Genomic DNA, 16,849 nt, shown 5'->3' with positions numbered 1-16,849 from the left:
GTCTCTGCAGAGTTTACAGTTCCTGACAAGTCAAGGAACATGAATGAAACTTGCATCCTAACCACACTGCACTGCTGCTAGCCTATCAAGCTAGCCACAGAAATAATAATATGGAGAGGAAAAGCTCATTGGCAAGTAATGGGGTTTAGCACTGGACATTCCGAAGTGGCTCTGGTGGGCCAGTGACTAGAGGGCTGCAGAGATAAAATGTTAAAAAGGTAAACAGATTTTTACCCATTGTTTTTCAGCACTGAGCTAATGGTTGTCTTTCTTTTTTTCTTTTGTCTTCTCTCCAGGAACGAGTGGAATATCTCTTCCTCATAATTTTTACAGTGGAAGCATTTTTAAAAGTAATAGCATATGGACTTCTCTTTCACCCCAATGCTTACCTCCGCAATGGCTGGAATTTACTAGATTTTATAATTGTGGTGGTAGGGTGAGTACTATTGTCTTTGAGTACACTGTACACATGGGAACATAAAGAGTTCATTTTGGGGTATCAGGAATTCCAAATGGGTACATTACAGAGGAGGAATGCATAGGCTTCTTATGGATGCTTGTTTGACTGACTGTACAGCATATCCTGTGTCTCTCGTCTCCACCACCCATCTCCCCAACTCATCCCACCTGCAGGCTCCCTTCCTTTACCAAACATAGAGAGAATGTACTGAATTCAGAGTCAGATCCTCCGCTGGTACAACTGGCGTTGCTGTGTTGACTTCAGTGGAATAGCGCTGATTTACACCAGCTGAAGATCTGGCCCACAATGTTTAATCTTGGCATGGTTTTTCTGGTATTGCGTACCTCCAGCTCTTTAGACCCCGTTCCGGGACTTTACCCATTTCTAAAGCGTGGAAAGTAAACCACTTTTTAACACCTGTGGAGGAAAAAAGAGAAAGCAACACAAGACTACTGGGCAATGTACAGCAGGGTCTCAGACTCCTCAGTGTAATCCTTATAGAAGACAATCAGATAAATTAACCCTTGACAGCTCCATGAATGTGGGGGGAATAGTTCATGGGATGTACTTGTAACTTGTTATTTGTAACAATGGGTGAACCCCAGAGCTTAAGGTCCAACAAATATTTCAGAAAATAAAATGTTAAAAGATGTCCCGCATTGGTCCATTATTGGGCCTGACCACTGTGAGGGTCAGGCAGAGAGTGACATTTTCAGGAATGAGGAGCTTATTTTGATTAAAATGGCCCTACCAATTATTTAAAAAGCCTGAAACAAAAGCAGGGAATAGAAATACAGAGAATGTGTTGTATGGCCCACATTTTCTCTAATAGACTGTTTTTCAAAGTTTTCCATGTGGTATCAGCATGTCTCTGAGACATGAGTAGCCTCTAAAAAGAGTGTGTGAGTTTGGAATTGAGCTTCGTCATCCCCTTATAGCCTCCTAAAACAGAACCTCTGAGAAGCCAGAGGAATTGTGAAGCCCTGGAGAAAAGCAGCCAGGCAGCAAGCTCTTCCTTTTTGGATACCTCACAGTGAGTTGTGCAATGCTGCTGAAGCTGAGATGAGTTGTCAGCTTTAGGAAAGGGGACAGCATGGACACTGTTCAACTTCTATATACTTTTTCTGAGTGGCCATGCTTCTGCTTCCTGACCCTCTTCCCAGAGAAGTTCCTGGGCCTCCATATGCAATTAAATTCTTAATTTTTCTAGGGATTAGAAGTACAAGAGTGGAGCAATATCTGCAACACTTGTAGGCAGGTCTCCAGTAGGTATCTCTGCCTCACTACTGAGAGCGGAAAAAGTCATGGGATGAGGTGAAAGGTTTAATGTAGGGAAAATGATGCATTAAATTGGGTTGAATTAGTTAAGAGTTAGAAACTTGGGAAGCAACATGACAAGCTGTTTGAATGGTAGTTAGATGAAGGAAGTGTAAGGTGGGATGAACTAACCCTTAAGGCAATGAGGCTGGGTCTTCTTCTCCTGAATGCATCTTCCCTTCCTATCCCAGCCTCATCTCCAGAGTGAGTTCCATGCCCCACCAGCATCCAGGCCCTCCCCTGTCCTTCCCTTTCCAATAGAAATCCTTACCTCCATTCCCACACTGAGTACCAAAAAAGGGCAGTTTTAGCAGCCAAAGCATCTTATGCTTGATGCCCAAATCCATTGACCATCTGGCCACTTGTCTACTTGTATGGAGGAACTGAAAGCTATAAAACTCCTAACCATTCACCTTTGCCGCTGCTGCGCTACTTGATCCCTGCTGTTTCCAGAATGACAGGTGGAAGTGGGGGGAGGAGTTCCCATCTAGGAGGAGGTGGGACAAGTTGGAATCTATTTTTAGTCCCAAAACAGCCCAACGTCCTGCCTAGACTCTTCGCCCTGCTATTTTGGTGCTCTCATCTCCGCACCCCCAAAGGAGTAAAAAAATCCCACAGGAAATTAGTGACATCCACCCAGGAATTAACTGGTTTCCCAAGATAAGTCTGATTCTGCAACGTATACTCATGTAGCACTCAGTCACCTGACTAGGGACTGCTGCTTAATTATGAACATGATGGTTTTCATTTTATGTGGGTGTTTATGGAGACTTTTAAAAAGAGGACAAATATTTTACCCCCTTCCTATTGCGATGTAAAAGAACAGGGTTCCAGAAATGCTAGATCAGCATTACATGCAGTTTAACTTGAGTTTTCCTATTAGGCCTGTTAATCAGCAAGATGATATTCAGGCTGAAATTAATTCCCTTGCCAGTGACAAAAACAGCAGCTCTCCACTGTGCTATTCTGTCTGCTCTCATGTTCAGCAACACTTACTCTGTAGCTGGAGGAAACAATCTGACAGCAACTGCAACAGGGGAAAGATTACACATGTATAAATATGGCAAAGACTCCTAGGTCCCAGTTAAAGAGTAACAATTGCAAGCAGCAGATTCCACTTCAAGGCTAGATGGGTTTCTCTGATGTTTATCTATTTAGACAGGCTCATACAGGACCATGCCATAGTGTGGTGTGCTGCTTCCTCTCCTAGCAGACCCTACTTATCAGCAAATTCTGAGAGGCAATGCTGTTTGCCCCTGTTCTCCCCTGCTTGCTCCCTACTGTTTGTCTGAAAATTGCAGTGTAAACCCAGGCTGCAGTTACACCATATTTAAACTTGAATTGATTTTTATTGGAGCGGCAGGAAGTTTTCCAAATTTCTCCATTTTCTTTTTTATTCTGCTTCCTGCAAAGACCCCTTATTGACGTACCATTTTCTTCCATCTGAGGGGAGCCAGCCAGTGCTGCTGGAAGTGATTCCAGAGCCAGCCTGAAGCAGTGGCTGGAAAACAAGAGGAAGCATTCACCTGACAGTGGCAATACATGCTGTCTACTGTGTTCCCAACTCAGCCCAGGCTTCCTTAACATTGAGCACAGGCTCATTAATGAGACTTCAGAAGAGAATGAGACACTAACTAAAAAAATGTGATGCTAATCCTAGCCATGCTCAGTAGGGCTTCTAGACTGATGGATATGATGCTCAGAAACCCAGTTTAGAGGTAGCAAACCTAAATTTCCTTTCCCAGCTATTACCACCTCTGTCCTGAATACATGGGTTCTACTTCATAATACCACAGAAGAGGCCAAACAAAAATGGAGGCAAACAAAATACAAAAAAAGGCTTATGATTTTCCTTAGACTGCTGCACTCGTTAGAAATCTCCCACATCCTCCTCTTCATAATAGTGAAAGCAAGTAGACCACTGACCTCTTTTGACTTAACCTAACCTGAAATGGCAGAGTCTGGGGCTCATTAACTTTTTATGTTCCTTAAGCAAGACAAAACCAGGAAATGTATTATCCTAAACTCTTGACTAATATCAGTTGCTAAAACTAAAGACCTGGGTAATTTAGAAGGATGCAGCTCAAGGATGCTCCTGTGACTTTGTGGGCTGGAACTGCTTCTTGCTTTGCATTTGGAGGCCTCTGAGTGTTACTGTTCTCCAGGGAATAAAGAAAAACTTGCCTTCCCGTGGCAACTGTTCTCTTGGGGCAGACTGATAAGGACATAGTTGTAGTATTGTAACAGAGGCCAGAGAAGATCATAGAGGTTCATGGGATGGCAAAAGAGGAAGGTGCTTTCCTGGTAATATTCAGAAAGTGTAACCTAAACCAGTAGTTCTCAATCTTATTTGATTGCCCCCCCCCCTCCTTTGTGTCTTTAGTTGTTTATGCCCCACACCACCACAAGTACATAAGCCACCACCCCACTCTGAAGGCAGAGCGAAGAACAATAGCGTCTGCTGGCTGGGTGCCCCGCTCTGAAGGCCGCGCTGCACCAGCAGCAGCACAGAAGTAAGGGTGGCAATGTGAAGAGTGATATTTGTCAATATCACTTTTCACAGCAGATTTAGCTCCATTGCCACCCTTACTTCTGTACTGCTGCTGCATCCCGGGGCTGACAGATGGGGATTGGGGGATGGGACCGAGGGGGGGCGGGAGAAGAGCCTGAGCCTGGGCTGCCTCTGGTGAGGGATAGAGGGAAGGTGCAGGAGGAGAGCCCAAGCCCAGGTGGCTGGGCTCCAGCTGTCAGCCCCAGGGTGCTCTGGCTGTCCCCTTTTCCCTGCCTCCCAGATGTGCACAGCTCTTCTGCATGAGCCCCAAACACCCAGGGCTGACAGCCAGAGCTCTTCCTGCCCGCTCCCCCCCCCCCCCGCTGCAAAAAAAGCCCCCAGCTTGCACCTCCCTTGACACATTCCCGTGCCTCCATAGTTTGAGAACCACTGACGTAAAGCATTAAAATTTTAAAGACTTTTTCATCACAGCTGTCATCTTGCACTCATTCTGCCATTGGAATCTTCTTCTTCTTTAAATGTTGATGGTTCTCACTATAGAAAAAAGAGTAGGGCTGGATGGGAAATGGAAAAATCTTACATACAAAGAATAATTCAGGTGTTATTGTGGCAAAAGGGAGCACAACCAAGGACAATGTCTAGATCCTCAGTCTACCTTAACTCCCATGTTTTTCCACCACATCAGTGCATGCAGCTGGAAGATCTATTAAGGAGAAACTATTTTGATATTGTTCATTATTTTCAGGTAGACAAGGAGATAGGGAATGAACATTCTAGAAAGCAGCCTACATGAATTCTTTATAGTACCCATTATCTGCTACACTTTATAGTACCAATTATCTCCCTGTCTTCAAAAGTTGGGTCATCTGCCGCCTGAAGATATGTGACTTCACTTTGAATGTGTAGTTCTACGATGGTCAGATGAATCCATGTCAGGAAAGGAGAAGAGCATTAAAAGCAAGGACTATATCTAGACTTAAGGGAATGCCTTCTGAAGAAAGGATGCACTTTCAATTTATAGGCTTGTAACAACTTATCTGTCTTGCCATCATAGACTAGTGCCATCATAGAATATCAGGGTTGGAAGGGACCTCAGGAGATCATCTTGTCCAACCCCCTGCTCAAAGCAGGGCCAATCCTCAATTTTTGCCCCCAATCCCTAAATGGCCCCCTCAAGGATTGAACTCACAATCCTGGGTTTAGCAGGCCAATGCTCAAACCACTGAGCTATCTCTCCAGTTTGGTAGGCTTTCTGAGCAGCTAAGTCCTTTAAAGCTTGATCTAGCTTATTCTCAAATAGCCTATGACCTTTCTGTGGCAGAGCCATTAAATATTGCTTTGAAGAAAAATCTCTTTGCGTAGGTGTCAATCATAAAGTTCTGTGTTTTAGAACATTGCTAGTTAAGAACAAAGAACACACACTCAAGCTGTCTAATGAAGCATATCCCACAACTGCTAATCATTAGTTAAATTGTTTCCTAGTTCCTTTGATTTTTTTTTCTCCTTTTGGAAAATAAAGGGTTTTCTGATGCGAGTGTTGTCCTTGGAATTCATCATGACTTAGAAGGAAATTTCCTTTCCTGACAAAAATGACTTGAAAGTCTTGTGTTACAAGAATATTCTTCTTTCCAGACAGCATGTAATACATTTCCTAAGAGCAATATTTTCTGAGGACCCACAGTTTCTACAAAGAGAAAGGTATCTTAATTTAGAGAACAACTTTATTTAGACTGTGCACTGAAGGTATTTGCAAGGGGTCTGAAAATCTGAACAGATTCAAAAACTTAGGTGTAGAAATGAGCCTTTCCTTAGGCCTGTGGGGAATTTTCTAAAGGGCAGACTCAAGCACTTCCACATTTACAAACCCTTCCTGGAGTTAAAAAATAGCCATATTTAAAGGTGAACCGTAAAGCCAAAAACAAAAAACCTTTTGGCCTTTACTTTTTCTTTATGCTCTATAAAGACTCTCTCTCAAAGGTGTTTCTCTCCTTCTTATTTGCATTGGAAATATCAGATCCTCAGTTCCCTCTGTTTGCAAGAGCCCCTTGACAAGATCTTCTCTTAGACCAGTGTTTCTTAACCTTTACTGCAGCCTGCACCCCTTTGGTTCTTAAAATATGTTCTCGCACCCCTTATCAAAAATTGTTGAAGTAGGTCAGTTCTTTAAACCTAGATATATTTTTGTTTGTATATTACAGTAATCGTTAAAAAATGTATGTTGTTAAATACATAGGTTTGATTAAACAAAGGAGTTCTACTGACGTGCCTGCACTTAATTTGTGTTTTTGATGATTTACTTTCTAAAAAAATCTGGCATGTCTCACACCCCCAGAAAGGTCATCTCGCACCCCTAGGGGGTGTGTGCACCCCAGGTTAAAAGCCACTGTCTTAGACTATAAGAATCAGCATCCCATCCACAAAAACAGGGGAATAAAGAGCTGTAGTACAGGTAGCAGCCTTGTCATTGCCACTGTTGAGGTCCTCCAAAGATCTGGCTAAGGGTCTTTGGCAAAGAGAATACCTTACGGGTCAGACGTAAAAAAGGAAGCTGGAAAAATATTGGGGGGAAAAAAAAGAAAACTACAAGGATGTCTTCATACATCCATTGAGAAGAAGCAGAAGTCAACAATTAGTCTTTTATTTACTTTGTAGTTAATCTTTTAAGAAATGAACCAAAACTAGATGTAGTGACTCCAAGGCAGAGATTCAGAAATCATTTATCAATGCTCAAGAACACTACACAACAGTTTAAAATAGGTGGTGGAAAATATTGCATCCAGTTGGAAGGGGAAGTTAGGTTGCAGAATGTGCTTATCTGAGATGAAATAGGGTTGATTCTCATACTCTTTGGAGTGGTGCTATGGGATCTTCAGTAACCACAAGGGGGTAGAACCTTGCTTTTACATCTCATTTGAAAATGCCTCCATCAGCATAGTGCTCTCCCACATCATGCTGGGGCACTGTTTCAGCTGGTTCACCTACTGAAAGGGAATGTCAGGAACTACTGAATCAACCACCCCACCTTCTACAGTATCTACTGTAGGTTTTTTCAAGAGGTTGTCTTGGTCTTGTTCATTAATTTGCAACATCCTCCTCTCACACTCACTACGTGGTTGTTAATTTTTCAGCAATACTTTAAATTATGACTTTGAATTGAGTCAACTAGCTCCCCCATCATAGCTGCCAGGTTCTGTGTAGCTCCAGCTGGGACATTTGCAACTAACATGTATATAACCAGCAACTTCAGCTTAAGAAAATTAGTGCTGGTGAAAGGTACTGGCCTGAGTGCTGTAATGAATGTACCCTTCTTTTTATCTACCGGTCAAGCTTCCCGCACACATGGCCCTGCCAGCATGCCTCAACCCTGAACTGTGGGGATTTTCTCTAGAGGTAACAGGGCTATTTCATTCTCACTGGCCCACGCAGTTTTTGGCCTCTTTGCGGAGTCTGCCAGTTAGTTCAAAGCATGATGATGAGTTTGTGGCACCCACCGAACTTACCTGATATAGCAGCACCATTGGATGGGAACAACTTCTTTAATATCTACTGAGTTGAACTGGATTCAGAGTGTTGCCCTCTAGGTGAAAGGCTTTGTGGCTCCTTAGTAATTCCCTCAGACATCCACTCTCCGAATAAATGCTAATGTTGCACCTCAAGAATGAAGTTTACTTTGTTGAAAGATAAGTGTATTAAATCAAGTTCTGACCTTTCACAGGCTGGGTCTTCCACTTTCTACACACATGAATAACATCTCCCACACACTGCTCTGCTTTCTTCAAACACACACTATAATTAAATGCCCCACCCTGTTTTTAAAGGGACAGCTCCTATTAACCCAAGTAAACCACTAAAAATATCATAATAAAACAAGTATGAGAATCCAAATTTACCTCTTAATAAAATGTTTTGTAATATGACATGACATCATGTCAACAATTGCATTTTTCCAGAGTCTTCACACTAACTTACACCTATACTTTTACCCCCTTTAAGCCACCATTAGGGTTTGAAACCAGGATTTTCAGATCAGACCTCTTCCATTTCATCTACACTTGTAACTGGTAGGGAAATATGCTGTTATCTTCTATTAGGACCAGCCCATAGAGTGAGCCATGATGCATACTTTGCCATGGGTTACACAACTATTGTTGAAATAGCACTGGAATATTTTAGGATTCATAGCTTCTATTCCTAGCTCTGGAAATAGAATGTGAATGGAAACAGCATTGCCAAATGTAATGAATGCTGCTGTTTGGTCCTCATGAAGGTTTGAAACGAATCTCTGGATCTAAAAGCATATCTTTATCTGCCTCATAAACTTCTGCATGTGATCTAACCTTAGAGGGGGTCAAAGAGCCACACTTTGTTAACATGGATTACACAAGCACGTAATATGACATGGTTCTTCTGAAAGGCAGTAAATGAGACCTGAGTTCTATTGCCAGTTTCACCTGCAGTGACCTTGTGGAACCTGAGTTGGATGTAAAATAGATTGGGGGACTGAACTCCCTATGAATGGGGGACCAGATGGATAGAAGAGGCAGCAAGTTACAAAGACTCGAGGGGGCAGCTGGCTCCAGGCTGGGAAGTTATGTCCTAGTAGTTCCTATTGCCGTTCCTGTGGGTAGTGCCTAGTGCCCTGTATTCCCCTCACCTCCTTGGCAGCTGGCACCCTGTGCGCCATTGCCTCCCATCCAGGTGCTGATACCCTGTCCCATCCCCCACCTCACACTGATGGCTGGTGCACACACTCCTGCCCTTCCTTGGGACTGGCTGTCTCTGCCGGGACCTGCAGTGGCGGGAAGGTGGGACCTGGCTGGGCTGGGGAGTCCTACCTGGTCCTCATGAGTCAGCTTGATCTTGTGGCCTTGGCAGCTGCTACAGCCTCTCCTCCAGATCCTGCTCTCATATCTTCCTCTATGTGAATGCAGCAGAGTCCACTTCCAGATATTGGTGGGTAGGCAGAAACACAGACCCGCACACGCTTTTTCCATTGTAGAGATGCTAGCCCCCTCCCCCACCCCTGGTTCCACTGGCCCTGAAATGGTTGAATAATTGCCCTTCTGCAGTAGAGCATCAGTTAATAAAGGTCGCAGACTGCACAGAAGTATTAATAGCAGTCAAAGGAAGAACTGATATTCGAACTTATGTCTCTTGCCTTACATCTCAGTTCCCATTCTAAGACTACAGGATATTGTATAGGGGAAATGTCTCTTTCTCCCCCATTACATATGACTATCAAGTCAGATAAGTGATACATCTGGTGGGTTTGTGCAATATGAGGTAGTTTCAATGGTATTATTATGTTAATTAATTTTCTGTTTAGCCTAAGCCTCCTTGCTGTCTGCCTACAGCTTGTTTCCTCTTTCCTTTTTGCAGGCTTTTTAGTGCAATTTTAGAACAAGCAACCAAAGCAGATGGGGCGAATTCAATAGGAGGGAAAGGTGCCGGATTTGATGTTAAAGCACTGCGGGCTTTCCGAGTGTTACGCCCCTTACGACTGGTATCTGGAGTTCCTAGTAAGTAACAATCATTTTCCCATTTTAAAACTTTTTTTTTTTTTGGGTGGTGGGATAAACACAGAGGCAGGAATTATTTTTCTGTGGAAAGATGTAATGTGAAGCAGATGTTTTGGGGACTGGGAAGAGAGAGACTGTTTTATGTTAATGTGGCTACGTGGTCAGTATGACATTAAATTAAAAGATGGAAGAGTCAAACCTGAGAGGGTAGGTGGGCAGGAGGGAGTGTGGGTGAAAGAGAGATTTATTACACAGTTGCATAAAGTCTGCAGTGTATGATCAAGCAACCTCTATAAATAGTGGAAATTGCAAATCAATTTAAAACAAAAGTAAATGAAGTTGTAATCTCTATAATGAATCTAATATAAATCAAATGAATCAAACAACTGGGATTCTGGCTTTGACGTCACTGTATTAGTCTTGCAAATGGCTGACCTAATGGAACAGTGAATAAACACTCTTGTTCATGGGGAGGCTGTTTCATAAAAACTCCATTCTTCCTACCTGTCCACCACCTGCTGCTCTGATCAAGAGTGTTCAGAGTAATTCAGAACAAACTGTCTGTGGGACAATAAATAATCATGATTTCAGTGAGAATCATATTAATTTAAATAATGTTGATGACTCTGAGGAAGCCTCCAGGCAATTTCTGATCATCCAGTTTCTTCTGTCATACCGCCAGGGAAGTTTTGACTGACCACAAGCTGACTTGTCCCATTGTGGAAATGGCATTTGAGCATTGTTGTGTGGCAGGGCTATACCTTTTGAGTCAAGAGTTCTGTTTGAGAATGAACCAGTGATTGGTCTTTTGGGTAGGGGGATAGGGTGAAGGAGCCCATCCAGTTCCATAGGGGTGATTGATCTAGTTGGCAGAAATGGGGGGGGATAATGTAAGGAGTAGACTTTTGGGGTTGGGTCATTTGCTCTAGAATGGTTGTGGAGAGGGGGCTTTCTATACTTTTATTTGGGGAGACTTCTAGGTTGAGGGCTTATTTCAGTATTGCCAACCTCAGTCATTCAAAAATCATGAGCTGGGCCCTCCAAATATCATTAGATTGTCTTAAAAATAATGAAATTAAATAAATAAAACTTGGGTTCTTTTCACTTGACTTGGTTTCTGAGCCCTTAGGTTACAGTGGGGGGTCATATTTTCAGGCTTTTCTGGTCAACTATGATGGCTAGAAACTTACTTTTCAAATGAAAGTTAAGATTCTTAGCTCCAGGAGCTAGGGCTTTAAAAAAAACAATAAATATTGCAAGAGTTGGCAACACTGCGGAAGGTCCTTGCTCATGCACGCAGATGTGACTGCTGTAATGGCCATTGTAGGGTGGGAAGGATGGTTGAATAGCATTTCTGTACACTGAGGAGATGAAGGACCAAAGAGGGGCCTCCTGCAAGAGAAGGGAGAGATGGTATCTGCCCCCTGGACTACGGGGGCAGGCCCATCTTTTGTTAACAAAGTTGTGTGCAGTGTTGTTGTAGCCATGTTGGTCCCAGGATATTAGAGAGACAAGGTGGATGAAGGTAATATCTTTTATTGGACCAATTTAGCGTTCGAGCTCCACAGAGCTCTTCTTAATAAAGTTGGCAATCTAGTAGTCCTGCCAGCTCCGCCACAGATTTTGAATACCCAGATAGAAGCAGTAGCCAGGAGTGCTTTTTTTAATATGTGCTCAGTGAAGAAGGTTGCGCCTCTCCTCTCAGATGTGTACCTCACAACAGTTATCAGTGCCTTAGCCACCGCTGGGTAGGATTACTGCAATGTTTTTTTATATCCAGCCATCCTTGAAGACCTCTCGGAAACTTTAGTTAATACAAAATGTGACTGCTTACTTAGCTTACAACCCTAAACAAGCAGATCAACGGGGACATTGATAAACTGGCTGGCTGATTGGCAGAGGTGTTGGGGGCTGACAGAGGATGGGAGCAATAGGGATGGGAATTGTTGTTTTGACTTGGGAGGGACTGTGGGAGGTCCTTCGTCTTGTAAGATTTGCAGTTGTAGTCCATGCTTGAGAGTCCAGTCTTGTCAGTCTCTGGAGACTCCAGTTTGAGCTAGTATGTATGAACCTCTCCAGGCAGTGGTACTTTTTTCTGGAGGTGTTACAGCCTGAGTGAATTTGCCTAATTGTCCTTTGTCACTGTTCAGGAAAATTGCACCTGTATTTCCCCTCTGTGGTACAGCAAGGGCACCCACTCTTGGTTTTCAGCTTCACAGCTGTTGCCTCTCATAGGTGGAGACATGTCTCTCTCTCTCCCTTCTAACCGGGTATGCAAGTTTATCTTTATTCCATAGGGGTTTTTTCAGGATGTGACAGGTTGATAATATCTGGTCACATCTCCCACTGTTCTTAATTCTTGGAGGAGCTGCGGTCACCCTCCCCCATGGAATTGCATACAGTCCCTGGCCCATGATGATACATAAACTTAATACAATAAGAGCTCCCAAAAATATTGCAGGAAATTGTCACATCTGTCACACCTTCCTATTCACATAAATCTATCCCCTATTTGTGGCCTATCCAATGTAGAATCATAGAAATGTAGGGTTGGAAGAGATATTGTGAGGTCATGTAGTACAACTACCTGTGCTGAGGCAGGATCAGGTAAACCTAGATAATCCCTGACAAGTCTTTGTCCAATCTGTTCTTAAAAATCAACAATGACAGGGATTCCGCAGCTCTCATGGCAACCTATTTCAGTACTTAACTATCATTATAGTTAGACTTTTTTTTCTAATATCTAGCCTAAATCTCCCATGCTGTAGATTGAGCTGCTTAATTCTTTTCCAACCTTCAGTGGACATGAAGAACAAGTGATCAAAATTCTCTTTATAACGTATTTGAAGATTGCTGTCAGGTCCCCACTCAGTCTTCTCAGTGTTCTTTTGTCAAGACTAAACATGCCTAGTTTTTTTTAACCTTTCCTCATAGGTCACGTTTTCTAAACCTTTTATAATTTTTGTAGCTCTCCTCTGGACTCTATCCAATTTGTCCATATCTTTCTTAAAGTGTGACTCCCAGAACAATACTCCACGTAAGGCCTCACTATTGCTGAGTAGAGCAGGACAATAACCTTCCATATCTTACATACAACACTCCCGTTAATACACCCCAGAATATTAGCCTTTTCACAATTCCTTCACATTGTTGACTTATATTAAAGTTATCCACTAGAACCCCCAGATCCTTTTCTGCAGTACTGCTGCCGAGCCAGTTATTCCCATTTTGTGTGTTTGATTTTGCCATCCTAAATATAGTATTTTGCACTTGTCTTTACTGAGTTTCATCTGGTTGATTACAGACCAATTCTCCAATTTGTCAAGGTGGTTTTAAATTCTAATCCTGTCCTCCAAAGTGCTGGCAACCCCTCCGGTTTGGTGTCATCCAGAAATTTTAAAAGCATACTCTCTGCTCCATTATCCAAGTCATTAATGAAAATAATTAATAGTACTGAACCCAGGACAGATGCATTCCCCAAGTTTGACAGCAAACCATTGAAAACTACTCTTGCAGTACAGTCTTTCAACCAGTTTTGCACCTACCTTATAGTAATTTCGTCTAGACCACATTTCCTTAGTTTTTTATGAGACTGTCATGTGGGACTATGTCAAAAGCCTTACTGAAATCAAGATATTTCATGTCTACTGCGTCCCCCCTCCACTAGGCCAGTAACCCTGCCAAAAAGGGAAATTGGGTTGTTCTGGCATGATTTATTCTTGACAAATCCATGTTGGCTATTACTTATTGCCCTATGATCCTCTAGGACTTAGAAATTGATTGTTTAATAATTTGTTCCAGTACCTTTCAGATATCGAAGTTAGGCTGACTGGTCTATAATTGCCCAGGTCCTCTTAGTGCCCCCTTTTAAATATAGGTACTTTATTTGCCCTTCTGTAATCCTCCGGGACCTCAGCCATCTCCCATGAGTTCTTGAAGATAATTGTTAATGGTTCCAAGATTGCTTCAGCTAGTTCCTTAAGTACCCTAGAATGAATGTAGTCAGGCCCTGCTGACTTGAATATATCTAATTTATCTAAGTATTATTTCCCCTGTTCTTTCCCTAATCTGACTTGTGTTCCTTCCCCTTTGTTGTTAATATTAATTAAGCATCTGATTACAGTTACCTTTTTTAGTAATCACTAAAGCAAAATATCAGAGGGGTAGCCATGTTAGTCTGGATCTGTAAAAGCAGCAAAGAGTCCTGTGGCACCTTATAGACTAACAGACGTATTGGAGCATAAGTTTTCGTGGGTGAATACCCACTTCATCGGATGCATGTAGTGGAAATTTCCAGAGGCAGATATAAATATGCAAGCAAGAGTCAGGCTAGGGATAACAAGGTTAGCTCAATCAGGAAGGATGAGGCCCTCTTCTAGCAGTTGAGGTGTGAACACCAAGGGAGGAGAAACTGCTTGGGAGGCAGGCCAGTCCTCGCCCACAGACATCCCGCCAACCTGAAGCATATTCTCACCAGCAACTAAACACCGCACCAAAGTAACTCTAACTCAGGAACCAGTCCATGCAACAAACCTCGATGCCAACTCTGCCCACATATCTATACCAGTGACACCATCACAGGACCTAACCAGATCAGCCACACCATCACCAGTTCATTCACCTGCACGTCCACCAACGTAATATACACCATCATATGCCAGCAATGCCCCTCTGCTATGTACAGCAGCCAAACTGGACAGTTCCTATGTAAAAGGATAAATGGACACAAATCAGATATTAGGAATGGCAATATACAAAAACCCGAGGGAGAACACTTCAACCTCCCTGGACACACAATAGCAGATTTAAAGGTAGCCATCCTGCAGCAAAAAAACTTCAGGACCAGACTTTAAAGAGAAACTGCTGAGCTTCAGTTCATTTGCAAATTTGACACCATCAGCTCAGGATTAAACAAAGACTGTGCCTGGCTAGCCAACGACAAAAGCAGTTTCTCCTCCCTTGGTGTTCACACCTCAACGGCTAGAAGAGGGCCTCATCCTTCCTGATGGAAATAACCTTGTTATCCCTAGCCTGATTCTTGCTTACATGTTTATACCTGCCTCTGGAAATTTCCACTACATGCATCCGACGAAATGGGTATTCACCCACGAAAGCTTATGCTCCAATACATCTGTTAGTCTATAAGGTGCCACAGGACTCTTTGAAGCAAAATAGGCATTTAAATACCTTAACCTTCTTGATGTCACCAGTTCTTAGCTCTCCTTTCCCACTAAGTAGTGAACCTACACTTTCCTTCATCTTCCTCTTGCTCCTAATGTATTTATAAACCCTTTTTTTGTTGCCTTTCATGTCTCTTGACAGGTGTAACTCATTTTGTGCCTTAGCCTTTCTGATTTTGTCCCTATTTACTTGCATTATTCGTCTGTACTCATCCTTAGTAATTAGTCTATGTTTCCACATTTTGTAGTATTCCTTTTTGATTTTCAGGTCATTAAAGAGCCCCTGTTGCAGCCATATTGGCCTCTTACTTTTCTAACTATCTTTCCCTTGCATTGGGACAGTTTGCTCTTGTTGTGCCTTAAATATAGTCTGTCTTTGCCAGGTCTCCTGAACTCCTTTTTCCCTTAGGTTTTCTTCCTAGGGGACCCTACCTATCAGTTCTCTGAGTTTGTTAAAAGTTTGCTTTTGGGAAGTCCATTGTCCTTATTCTGCAGCTCTCTTGCCTTCCTTTCCTTAGAATCATGAAAACTGTCATTTCATGATCATTTTCACCCAAATTGTCTTCTGTTTCCAGATTTGCAACCACTTCCTCCCTATTAGTCAGAATCAAGTCTGAAATGACTGCCCCACCCTTGTTACTTTCTCTTCAAGAAGTTGCCCTCAACACATTCCAGGAACTTACTGGCAATTTTGTGTTTTGTCATAATACTTTTCCAGCAGACGTCTGGTCAGTTAAAATCTCCCAATACTACCAGAACTTGTGTTCTGGATATTTCTGTTATATGTCCTAGAAATGCATCATCCACTTCCTCCTCCTGATTTGGTGGTGTATAGTAATCCCCTGTCAAGACGTTACCCCTATTTTCCCCGATTCATCAGGGCATGTCTACACTTGCCTCCGGAGCGATCGATCCAGCAGGGGTCGATTTATCGCATCTAGTGAAGATGGGATAAATCAACTGCCGAGTGCTGTCCCCTCAACTCTGGGACTCCACCAGAGCGACAGGTGCAGGTGGAATCGATGGGGGAGCATCAGCAGTCGACTTACAGCAGTGAAGACACCACATTAAGTAGATCTAAGTACGTCAACTTCAGCTACTTTATTCATGGAGCTGAAGTTGTGTAACTTAAATTGATCCCCCCCACCTAGTGTAGACCAGGCCCCAGAGATTTACGACTGGTCTGCCTTTCACCTCTTTCTAGACATCAGAACAAGAGTATATATTCTTGATGTACAGTGCAACACCTCCCTTTTTCCCCTGCCTGTCCTTCCTGACAGGTTTCAGAGTAACAGCCGTGTTAGTCTGTATTCGCAAAAAGAAAAGGAGTACTTGTGGCACCTTAGAGACTAACCAATTTATTTGAGCATGAGCTTTCGTAGCTCATGTAGCTGTAGCTACATGTACGTGAGCTTTCGTGTAGCTGTAGCTCACGAAAGCTCATGCTCAAATAAATTGGTTAGTCTCTAAGGTGCCACAAGTACTCCTTTTCTTTTTGTCCTTCCTGAACAAGTTATACCCCTCTATACCAATATTCCAGGCATGAGTTTTATCCCACCTCCTCCTTCACCTCTCTTACCTGCTTCCTGAGGGATATCCCTACAGTATCCCAGGTAGATCACCAAACTTCATTAAGAATAATCCCCTATTTTAAAAAAAGGAGTACTTGTGGCACCTTAGAGATTAACAAGTACTCCTTTTTCTTTTTGCGGATACAGACTAACATGGCTGCTACTCTGAAACCTGCCACTATTTTAAATACTTCAGTTAGCTGCTGTTGTGCATTGTGTTCATATTATCAGTAAGATAATCAGTGGAGTACCCAAATAGCCATAGGGATTTGTGTGTGAAGGAAGAGGTG

At 42.8% G+C, this 16,849-nt stretch overlaps 1 protein-coding gene across 1 annotated transcript in view; it reads left to right on the top strand.

The window, feature by feature from the left end:
* Positions 1–16,849, top strand: part of CACNA1C (calcium voltage-gated channel subunit alpha1 C) — a 704,670-nt gene that overhangs the window by 429,107 nt on the left and 258,714 nt on the right. The window contains exons 4-5 of the mRNA XM_073320186.1: positions 297–436; positions 9,669–9,808. Coding sequence (XP_073176287.1) covers positions 297–436; positions 9,669–9,808 — 280 coding nt within the window. The remainder of the gene's footprint in view (positions 1–296; positions 437–9,668; positions 9,809–16,849) is intronic.

Source organism: Lepidochelys kempii, chromosome 1 (genome assembly GCF_965140265.1).
Source record: "Lepidochelys kempii isolate rLepKem1 chromosome 1, rLepKem1.hap2, whole genome shotgun sequence".
NCBI classification, from domain to species: Eukaryota; Metazoa; Chordata; order Testudines; family Cheloniidae; genus Lepidochelys; species Lepidochelys kempii.
The sequence above is the reverse complement of the archived record's forward strand: the minus strand, read 5'-3'. Positions and strand labels throughout refer to the sequence as shown.